Source organism: Suricata suricatta, chromosome 7 (assembly GCF_006229205.1).
Source record: "Suricata suricatta isolate VVHF042 chromosome 7, meerkat_22Aug2017_6uvM2_HiC, whole genome shotgun sequence".
NCBI lineage: Eukaryota > Metazoa > Chordata > Mammalia > Carnivora > Herpestidae > Suricata > Suricata suricatta.
Window position 1 is genome coordinate 40949024 of NC_043706.1, and position 10933 is coordinate 40959956.

Consider the following 10933-nt stretch of genomic DNA (forward strand, 5'->3'; position numbering starts at 1 on the left):
GCCAGCAGAGCAAGGGAAGAGAGCACACCCACCACATCCCACCCTGCAGACAAACAACAAACGTCTAGGCCAGTAGGAGTCCGACAGGAAGTGAGGGGAGAGACTGGAAGGGTCTGGGGAGGCATGGGGAAGGGAAGAGGGTCAAGAGACGGTGGGGGACAGACAGCTCCACGGCAGCAGTGCCCCTCACATCAGTGAGTCGTCCCATGTCCTTGGAGAGTCGCTGAGCCTCCAGTACATCCCGGCTGCCCCGACTCAGCCGCTCTGCTGCAGCTTCGACCTCCTGGGCCAGAGCCTGGCCCACCTCTCGGGCCTGCCAGGAGTGAAAAGGATGGTTAGGGCGGCTCGGCTCACTTTCACCTCCCCAGGACAGGGGCTCTCAACCCACTGCTAGTCAGGGCCAAATTACAGGCACCGATCAGGCCCAATTGGGGCACCAAATCGTCACAACAGATGCTGGCTATTGGCAGCGCACATGTCCTAATGCTGGTTCTGCTGCTGGGCAACCCCCCAGACTGAGACTGTCGGCTGTGTGTGCCCCCCACCCACCCCCCGCCACATCCAGCGGCCTCCTGTCCCCTGCTGGCATGCCAACCTGCTGGGCCTGCTCCCCGGTGACAGCCAGCAGCCGGGTGGTGCCCTTGGAGAGCTGGCGCTCCCCAGTGATGACCAGGTCCCCTATGGACCCTGTGCGCAGCAGGTGCCTGTGGCCAGAGGGAGGGAGGAGGACATCAGTGATGGCATGCTGGGAGGGAAAGGAGTGATCTCAGCTCCAAACTGGGGGCTGGTGGCTCCAAAGACCAAGGAGGGGTGAGGATGCAGGGCCCCAGGCTGGGGCAGGGGGAAGGAGTGACTCACGTCCCGCAGCACAGCTCCACAGAGGTCTGCAGCGCAGCCTGGGAGGCGGGGTCCAGCGCATTGGCCACCGGCACCCCCACTGACACCACCCGCACAGGGTCCGGGTATACCTGAGGGTGGGAGGGGACCAGTCAGTTCTCTAGCCTGTGACGGGCAGGCAGCCGCATGGAGGAGCCTCCCCAGCTCACCTCGTCCAGAGAGCGCAGGCCAGGGACGCGGGCGGTGTGCGCCAGGGCCACCTCCTCCACATACACTGCCTCGTCCTGGCCCACGGCCTCCTGCACAGCGCCCTCCACGGCCCGGAGCTGCTCTGGGGTCAGTGGAGCCTGGTGGGGTAGGGGGGAAGGGACAGACCGACAGGCAGTCAGCTCTGTGCCTGTGACTAGTGCAGGGTCTAAAACAGTGGCTAGCAGAGAGCAGGTGCTCAATCAACCTTGGCTGAGTAGACAGTTCTTTTCCTTAGAAAGCTACTGGGAACTGCAGGCCTTTCATTAGACACTAGAAGTTGATGGGACAGCTCATGACCGTACTGAGGTAGTTCATGACGCCAGCCAGCCCAATGGAAGAGAAACACAGGATAGGGGAGATGCAGGAGCAAGGACAGAGCCAAATGTGCAAGGAAGGGAGACAGGGTGACAGGGAAGGGAGGGCAGCTCTGTTTGAGCAAGAAGGTCTTGGGTGACAGCAGGGACAGGGAAGTTGGGTGGCTGGCAGTCTCGGGTGCTGTCTGGCCTGATCCCTTGCTGGTGTGGGACGCCGAGGGGAAGACGTCCCCCACGGCCTCACGGTGACTGCGCGACAGGGAGCCCGGGTCCTCGGACTGCCAAACTCCTCCCGCCACCAAGCCACCAAACTACCCCTTTTTAAGCCTGTCTCCTCACTCGAGGCCTGTCTGTCTTGCTTACCTGGGTGGCCACGTCGAAGCGCAGCCGCTCAGGGTTGAGATGGGAACCTCGCTGCTCTGTGCCGGGGCCCAGAACCCGCCGCAGTGCCCAGTTTAACAGGTGGGTGGCCGTGTGCTTCTCCATGCAGCCTAGACGCCAGGCCTGAAACACTTTCGTCACCCAGGATCCTGGGCGGTAGGGAGAGTAGAGAGGCTGCAGGATATCCCGAATATCAGGGCTCGGTCCTTACCTCATCTACGTGTAGCTGCACCTGGTCCCCAACCTTCAGGCCCTCGGGGGCCACAGCCTCGTGCAGGATGAAGCCTCCACAGACCTGGGCCCGGGCCACTGGGAACAGCACATCCTGGGGAAGGCCAGGGGCCAAGGCACTGGAGCGACTGCTTGTAGCTCTTCCCTCCCCTTGGCTCCCTTCCCAGGTTGGGTCTGCCTTGTGCAGAAATTAACTTGCTTGTGTGTGTGTGTGTGTGTGTGTGTGTGTGCGCGCGCGTGTGCATGTGGGGGACTCACCTCCTGCCCCACCCGCACCAGGTAGCCTCGGTCTGAAGCCTGACCCCCCTGTTCAGCATAGAAGTTGGTTTTGTCCAAGAGCAGGCCACAGTGCTGGCCTTTCCCCACGGAGGCCACCGCTGTCCCGTTCTCTGTATACAACTGGAGCACCTGGGCCTCGCAGGCGCAAAACTCTGCCAGGGGGAAGAATGGTTATCAGTGCTGGGCAGGGGTGTGGGCCATGTGCAGTCCCTTTGGCCCTTACTTGAAGCCAATGGGCATGTGTCAGGTGGGGGGCCCACAGCGCCCCCCCCTCCCCCCCGCAATGTATAGGTCTGGTAGCAACCCTCACAGATGTCCCTCCATCCCTCCCAACAACCACCAGGTACACCTGCCACCACCAGCCTCTGTCCAGCGTCTCACCATAACCCCCGCTGGGTCGCAGGGAGTAGTTGTACTTGGGACTGTCGTCAGTTGGGGGCACCCCTCGGCGCCGCAGCTCCCCCAGCGCATGGACATTCAGCTGCAGTCCCTGCTCCTGAGCTGGCTTGGCCTGCTGTGAGCGGTGCTGGAGGAGGGGCGCATGTGTATGGAGGGGGTGCACGGACAGTGCAGAGAGGCCTGAGCCTCCACAGAGCCCTGTCCCTGCCACACGGCTGTGTGGACCCTGCAGCCCCTCTGGAAGAAGCCCCTGGGCCTTGGCTAGCTGCTAGAGACCCTGGGCTGGCTGGTGAACCTCCATCAGGCAGGGTCTCGGGATGAGGCCTCCTTCACCCACCACTCCCCCCTCTAGGATGGCATGTGGACCTCTCCCCTCTCCTGCGGTGTTCAGCCCACCGTCCTAGTGTTCTTCTCTACAGGCTATGGGGGGGGGGGTCTGAGGGGAGGGGACAGACCCTGTCTCAGCCTCCTGTTTCCCTCAATAGCTGCAGCTCCTCCACCAAGAACTCAGGGCTGGGGAAGGGGCAGTCCCAACAGAACCGGGGGCGGGGGTTCCCCAGCCTTTACCTGGGCCTCCTCCTGGGCCAGCCTGGTCAGCCCAGCAGAGTCCAACCGCACCCCCTTCTCCTCCAGCATCAGCTCTACCAGGTCCAGGGGGAGTCCCAGGCCCCCAGATAGTGATAAGGACCAGGCCACTTCAGCTTTGAAGAAGGAAGACAAAGGGTGTTCAGCGGGGAGGGCAGGAGAGACTGAAGAGGAAGAAGTGAGGAAGAAGGAAGCACGAGGGCTTTTCTAACCACACAGAAGCCACCAGATTCCAAGCACAAGCGTTCCCTCCGTACACCAGGTAGGTCCAGGAGAGGGGTCAGGCTTTAGGCTCCAAGGCCAGAACTGAGGGCAGCCCGGGGGACTCCCTTGTCATCTGTCACTTCAGAGAAGGGAAGCTCATTCTCGGCATGAAGCCAGCCTTGGAAAGCAGAGACTGGAGGCAGGGCCAGCTGGGCAGAGGGGACGTGAGGAGAGGCAGGGGGGTGTCCTGCCACAGATGTGTGGGTGCTGGAGGCAGTGCAGGGAGAGGGACATGGCGGGGGGGGGGGGGGGGGGGGGGGGGGGGGGGGGGGGGGGGGGGGGGGGGGGAGGGTGTGGAGGCTAGGCACAGGCCTGCCTCAAAGCTCCCTCCTCTGCCTGCCCTGGTTCGCCCAAGTGAGGCCATCCTGCGCCCGGGCCAGGCTCCTCACTCACCAGGGAACAGATCAGAAGGCCCCAGGCGCCTCAGGGTCCGATCGATGATGCGCCGACCCCGCTGCAGGGAGGCCAGGAAGGCTGCCTCATCCTCAGACACCAGGCTGCCTATCTGAACAGGGGGCAGGGTGGGGCTGGAGCTGAGCCTCCAGGGAGGGAGAGCCACTCTCCACCCGCCTCTTGTCGGCCCTCCCTCCCCATCCAGAGCCAGTACCTGGGCCGAGTGCTTCTGCAGTTCTGGATAAGTGTCTCCCTGGGGGAGGGAGAGGGCTGAGCAGTTGCGAAAGGCAGCCTCCCCGCCCCCTCCCCCACCGCTGGCCTCCCTGAGGACACCTGCCTTGGAAGCTGAGCCCAGGCCAATGGATGGGGGGATAGACTCAAATAGGGAATATGGGCAGATGGGGGCTCGCACTCAAAGGCTCAGCAGCCGGGGAGGAGGCCTCCTGAGGACCCCCTGCTTTTTGGACTCAATCGTAGCTTTCTCAGCCTGATGAGACCTGGGGCTAGCCACTTTGGGCAGGGTCTGGCCTCAGCTGAGGGCAGGGTCTGGGCTCGGCGGCAAGCTTCCTGGGCACCCGGGGAGGCCCAGAAGAATCCGTTCCACCCTCACCAGTGTCTCCACCACTACAGGCACCAGGCTGCTTAGGAAGCCAGGGGGCGCCCGCAACACCTCTGTAGAGAACCGTACAGCTCGACGGAGAATCTGGCGAAGAACCAACCTAGAGGGGTTCAGAGGCCAGAAAGGAACCCCCCCGCACCCCCTGGTCAGCAACATGGAGAGTGGGGGCGGGGACGAGGGCCAGAGTACCCGCGCTCATCTCAGAGCCCTCTCCCTTCCCCCACTCCTCCTGCCATCTCCCCTTGTCCCACCTCTCTATCTCCTTCCTTTCTCTCCCCAGCCCTGCCTCTAAGCCTCCCCCACCAGCCCCGCGCAGCCCTTGCCTCCCGGCCTCTCCTTGCCCAGCCAGACTCACGGGGCACCTGACATTCCAGGGCAGACACCGTCGGCGATGCAGATGCTGAGCGTGCGGATGTGATCAGCCACCACGCGGTATGCCATGTCTGTGCGCCCCTCGTCTGCGGCTCCCACCCGGCCCAAGTAACGGGGTGCCCCACAACCCTGGAAGGTGGGAGAAGAGACATGGTTGCTGGTCCTGCCAGATGTGGCCCAGGTGGGGTGCCCTTCATCATCCCTAGCGCATCTGCCCTCTCTCCTAAAGGGGATCACATCTAGAATGGCCTGTATGGAGATGGGAGCAGTCCCTGCCCTCTCAGGGCCACATTCAGCACTAACAACGATCACAGCTGTGATCATTCACTGAATTTCTACTGTCAGAACGGGGTGGGTGCTTGAAAGCGTAGTCTAATATCCAAAACATCCTGCTCCAGGAGGTATTTCTAGCCTTGCTTTAGAGAGGAAATGGGGCGGGGGTGGGGAGGGGGCATCTGGGTGGCTCGGTTGCTTAAGTTCCCGCCTTCAGCTCAGGTCATGATCTGACTGGTTCGTGGGTTTGAGCCCTGCATCAGTCTCTGTGCTGAGCGCTTGCTCAGAGCCTGGAGCTTGCTTTGGATTCTGTGTCTCCTTCTCTCTCTGCCCCTCCCCTGCTCATGCTCTGTCTCACTCTGTCTCTCAAAAATAAATAAATGTAAATAAATAAATAGGAAACAGACACTCTGAGGAGCCAAGTGCCATGAGGCCACACAGCACATCAGGAGCAGATCTGAGATGTGCAGCTGGCTTGTCTGACTCCACGGCCCACACCCACTTCTCCAGCCTTTAGGGGCACAGGGAGGGAGGTGCGAGCTGTGCCCAAGTGTGATGCTCCAAACCAGACAGCAGCCTCATCCAGCTCCAGACCTGTCTCTTCCCTGAGCTTCCTCCTCTCCTCTCAATTAACAGTCCTGCCGTTCACCACACTGCTCAAATCAAAAACTAGACAGCAGGCCTTGACTTTCATTTCCCCTCCCCACCCAATCTGTCACTGGGGCCTTTTGCTCCTGCCTAGTCTTTGTGTGATCTTTCAAATCAATTACTTTTCTCCACCTCCACAGCTGGCTGGTCAAAGCCTTGCCCTCCTGTCTCTTCCCTTTACTATGAAATAGGCTCCCAACTGGCTTCTTAGCTTCTTCTAGGTCTCTCTCCAGCCCATCCTCTGCACAGCAACAAGAGTGGCCTTTAAAAGTGTCAATCAGATCATGCCCCACCCCCCAGAACCCTTTCCACCACCGCACTTGGAATAAGAAAAGCCCCACTTTGGACTTCAAGGCCCCAGAAGGTTTGACCTCTGCCTTCCTTTCTATGGTAGATTGTTTGCAAAAATGGCCACAATCCTTCCCTCTCCAGTGTACAGGCCACTTTGCAATAAGACCACAGCCCCTTCCCATGCAGGGATAGAATCTTCTTTCTCCATCCCTTGAATCTAGGCTAGCCTTGTGACTTGCTTTGGCCAACAGAATGAAGTAGAAAGGACACTGTCCTGAGCCAAGACCTCAAGAGGCCTCGGGTGCTTCTGTTCTCCTCGGAACCCTGCTGCCTCGTGATGGGAACAAGCCTAAGCTAGCCAGCTGCCTGACAGACACACAGCCCTGTCACCCCCATTGCCCCCAAGCGCTAGCCAGCCAGCCCTCGAACTACAGCTGCCTAGCAGCCGTCTACAGGCATATGCATGAACTCACAGAAGGCCAAAAGGTTGACCCAACAGAGCCCAGCCACCACTGCCAGCTCACAGACTCCTCTGCTAAATAAATGGTTGTTATTTTATTTATTTTTAAAATGTTATTTATTTGTTTTTGAGAGACAGAGAGAGATAGCATGAGCAGCAGAGGGTCAGAGAGAGAGGGAGACACAGAATCTGAAGACAGGCTCCAGGCTCTGAGCTAGCTGTCAGCACAGAGCCCAATGCAGGGGTCAAATCCACGAATCGCGAGATCATGACCTGAGCCAAAGTGGGACGCTTAACCAAGTGAGCCACCCAGGTGCCCCTAAATGGTTGTTATTTTAAACCACAAAGTGTTAGGTGGTTTGTAACACAGCGAAAGCTCAGGGAGCTACATCCTAGGTGATTCGACTTTAGCTAACTCTAGGCTACCTTTGTCTTCCTTTCCTGCCCCTGGGCGTTGGTACCTGCCATCCCCTCTGCTGGGAATGAGCTTCTGGTGGCTGGCTCTTCCTCTTTCAGGTTCCAGCTCAGAGATCACCTCCTTGGATGAGCCTCCCCCAAATTACTTTGTCTAAAATTCCTCTGCACCCCCTACTTACTATCAACCATGTTTACTACCTGGTCACAATCTACAATCTTGTTCAAATCTGCCATCTTCTTTCATATACTTACTTATTTATCTCTTAGGCTACAGTGTAATCTCCATGATCTCTTTTCTGTTTACTGCTGTTCTCTCATACTAAGCACCAAGAAATGAAGGAAGGAGTTAGGAGCAATATCAGGCAATGGATACAAATCCCAGCCTCATGGTTGACCCTGGTATCCTTGGCTGGTGACGGTTTCCACATGCGGGAATACTCGAAGTTCTCAACAAAGATGGAAAGCACCAGCTTCCGGAAGGGAAGAGGCCGGCTCACCTGGTGAATGGCATTGAGCAGCGGGGAGAAGAGGTCAGTGTCGTAAGTGGAGCGTGTGCCTTGCAGCACAGCCAGCAGCCTTTCCAGGCCCATTCCTGTGTCCACGTGCCGCTGGGGCAGGGGCTGCAGGCTTCCGTCTGCCTCTCTGGCCAGGGAAGGGATGCCAGGTGAGGCCCCACACTGGGTTACAGGGGTGAGGCAGATGCCCAAGTGCAGTGGAGGAATGAGGAGGGGCTGGTTCATTCTGACAATGAACCGGAAGGCAGTGTCCACCCCTCCCCACAGAGGCAGACCGTGATGGCCTTGGGTCCTGTACTTTCTCATAAAGGGTGGTCTCTATTCTCACCCCTCCTTGAGCCCTCGCATGGACCCACCCATCCCCTTTCTGGGGCAGAATTCTTTGCTCTGAGAAAGAAACAGGTCCAGGCTGGGAGAAAATCTTAGAGATCACCAGGCTCTGTGCCATCGTGTGATGAGAGAACAGAGGCCTGAGAACGGCAGTGACCAGTTTAAAGTGTTATGAGCAAAGACTAGGGTTAAATCAGTTATTCTCTGAAAAGCGTTTAGAAATGTGCCTGGCACACAGTAAACCCCATGTACGAGGCTTTTTTTAATTTATAAGAAACGGATCAAAGTCTCCTGAATGCCACCTTGCCCACTTCCGGCCACGGATTTTCTTGCTGCTTCTGCACCCCATTACCTGTTGTGCTGAATGAAGACCAGATTCCACAGCTCCACCAGCTGGGGCGCTCCCACCCTACCAGTCAGGTCATAGTGGATCTCCGTGCAGGGCCCACAAGGTCCGGTGTCCCCCATCTCCCAGAAGTTCTCTTGTGGTCCACAGGAAAGCATATGGCTGGCATGCACCCTGACAAGAAAGCGAGGCAGGGAGGTAGGGAGACGGACAAACCTGGAGGCCGGAACGCTCTCTGCCATCAGAGCCTCTCCATCAAGCTCAGCCGGAGGAGGAGCAGGGCTGACCCCAATCTCCCAGGGCTGACGACGGATGCGGGTACTCTGTATTTGCTAGTCCTCTTGCCCTCCAGAAGTGGACATAAGGGGCAAAGGCAGACTTACCCTAAGCTGAGCCAAATGTCCCTGCTCTCCAGGTCTGGGTCCAGTCCGGCCTTGGCGTCACCCCCAAAGTAGGAGACCCAGAGCCTGTCCTCAGGGATCCCGTAGACTCGAGTCAGCAGTTCCCAGGCCATGCTGCAAGCCTCCTCCTGCAGGGGAAACCCACATGGGGTGGGAGGAGGGAAACACGTGAGAAGGGGGCTCCGCCGAAGCACCCATCAAGCCACATGAGTTCAGGCCTCAGCTTAACACAAAGTTCCACTGCCCACCTTGTATCCGGAACAGACCGTGACCACTTCCGCTTGAGTTTCTTTTCTGCCCAGAAAGATTCACCCTTCTAGATCCTTTCCTTCAAGTCCTACTCTCTCTCCTAGAAGTCGCCTTTCCCCCCTAACCTGGGATGATTTCTAACTCCTGCATTTCAGTACTTCCGTCTGACCCTTTATTCATACAATTACCGACCAGCCATTAGGCAGGAGGCACAGTCCTGGCCCTCGAGTTTACAATCCAATTAGGGAGGTGAGACACATTCCTATCGTACGTGTTCATCAAGCACTTTGCCTCCCTGTCTAGTATGAGGCCTAAGCAGACACTAAGTGTGGAGACAGGACTCCTCTTGAGCCCCTTCGCTGTTGACCATTGACCCTTTCCTAACTCTAGGCCTTCCTGGAGACTCACCTTAAAATATTCGCCCCCAAAAGCCCAATTGCCGAGCATCTCAAAGAAGGTATGATGGGAAAGGTCTCGGCCCACGTCCTCCAAGTCGCTGTGGCGTCCTCCAGCCCTCACACATTTCTGGCTGTTGGCCACCCGTCGGAAGCCTGCCATCTCGCTTCGTGGATCCACAGTGCCCAGGAAGATTGGCTTGAACTGCAGACACAGGAAGGTCCTGGTTCTCACTCCCGCAGGAGACCGGAGAAGTGGGGAGTGGGGTGTTCAGAGTGAAGGCTGACTGTGCCCCTGGGAGCACAGTGTGGTTTTGGTTAAGGGGGCAATCTGGACGCCCGGAGGCACCCATCTCTGATGTGTGTGGAACAGATAGGAGATAAATAAACCATGATCAGAGAAACTCTGCTAGTAAATTAGGCAAGGTAAAAGGAGGACTATATTGGTGGTGGGAAACAGGGCACTGAATGGCTTTATCCTCCATATCGGCTTCTTTAAACCACACCCGATAACTTCAGTATAGAACCAACACCACAGGGTACAACGCATGCCTCATAAACTCAGCATTTAATAGCCTCTACAGTTGGGGTGCTTGGATGGCTCAGTCAGTTAAGCATCGACTCTTGATTTTAGCTCAGGTCATGATCTCATGGTTTGTGAGTTCAAGTCCTGCATCAGCCTCTGTGCTGACATCAAGGAGCCTGCTTGGTATTCTGTCTCCCTCTTTCTCTGCCCCTCCCCACTTGCTCTCTCTCTAAAAATAAATAAAAATAAACTTTAAAAAGAGCCTCTAAGGTTAATCGATTCCCCCCTCCTTGCTCATTTTACAGGTGAAGACAAAGAAATTTAGAGAGGGCAAGTGGTGCTCAAAGTGAAAAGCTTAGAGAACACAGTCTAGCACATAGTACGTGCTCAACAAACGTTTATTTAATGAATGAGTTACCTTTATTTACAGCATGAATAAATGAAGCTAGACTCCCCCCACCAGTCTACCCCCAGAGAACTCTATATTCTACATTCTTGGACCTAAACCTAAATCCCAACCATGAAGTTCGCAGGTCGAGCCGGCCCCAAGCCCTAACTTGTGCTCCCAATCGCTTAGCCTAACAACCCCAAAACCAAGAGCTCCGCCCCTCGCTTCTTTCGCCCAATCCCGCAGCGCCTTTCTCCCTGAAAAAAATCACAAACACCGCCCCCGATCAGGGAGGCTCAGCCCCCACCTGGTTCATGCCGGCATTGACGAAAAGCAAACTGGGGTCGCCTCGGGGCCGCACCGAAGCGGATGGCACTAGTCGGTGGCCGTGACGGTCCCGAAAGAAGCTCAGGAAGGCGTCCCGCACGGCCGTGGCCGAGGCTGGAGGGGGCATGGATGAGAACGGCCGACGGCTGAGGCCTCCCAATAGGGGCGACCTTCGAATGGCCCGCCGCAGTCGCCCAGCTGCAGTTGCCATCGACACCGCCATCTTAACTCGGGGCAGTAACTTCACGGGGTCAAGGGGCACCTAGGGGATAGAGGGTGACATGAAAGGAAGCCGTGTTCTTTATACAGCGGCCCCTGGCGGCAGGAGGACTCGAGGCAGCTTCTGCCGCCCGGGTAAAAGTGATTGGGAGGGGGACGTCAGTAGTAGGCGTACCTAGCACAGCTGTCTGGCACATAGTAGGCCCTTAATTGATTCGTCATTAA

The 10933-nt window shown here is 57.5% G+C and overlaps 1 protein-coding gene across 2 annotated transcripts in view; it reads right to left on the minus strand.

Annotated features, from left to right (window-relative positions):
• Positions 1 to 10730, minus strand: part of AARS2 (alanyl-tRNA synthetase 2, mitochondrial) — a 12838-nt gene extending 2108 nt beyond the window's left edge. For both annotated transcript variants that reach the window (XM_029943278.1, XM_029943277.1), the window contains exons 1-18: positions 10470 to 10730; positions 9262 to 9453; positions 8587 to 8732; positions 8210 to 8377; positions 7510 to 7654; positions 4907 to 5052; positions 4543 to 4651; positions 4147 to 4185; positions 3933 to 4044; positions 3258 to 3391; positions 2673 to 2817; positions 2271 to 2443; positions 1993 to 2106; positions 1764 to 1904; positions 1047 to 1184; positions 859 to 968; positions 596 to 704; positions 191 to 313 (exon numbers count right to left, since the gene is read on the minus strand). In XM_029943278.1, coding sequence (XP_029799138.1) covers positions 191 to 313; positions 596 to 704; positions 859 to 968; positions 1047 to 1184; positions 1764 to 1904; positions 1993 to 2106; positions 2271 to 2443; positions 2673 to 2817; positions 3258 to 3391; positions 3933 to 4044; positions 4147 to 4185; positions 4543 to 4651; positions 4907 to 5052; positions 7510 to 7654; positions 8210 to 8377; positions 8587 to 8732; positions 9262 to 9453; positions 10470 to 10712 — 2487 coding nt within the window. In that variant the 5' untranslated portion in view covers positions 10713 to 10730. The remainder of the gene's footprint in view (positions 1 to 190; positions 314 to 595; positions 705 to 858; positions 969 to 1046; positions 1185 to 1763; positions 1905 to 1992; positions 2107 to 2270; positions 2444 to 2672; positions 2818 to 3257; positions 3392 to 3932; positions 4045 to 4146; positions 4186 to 4542; positions 4652 to 4906; positions 5053 to 7509; positions 7655 to 8209; positions 8378 to 8586; positions 8733 to 9261; positions 9454 to 10469) is intronic.
• Positions 10731 to 10933: the final 203 nt, after the last annotated feature.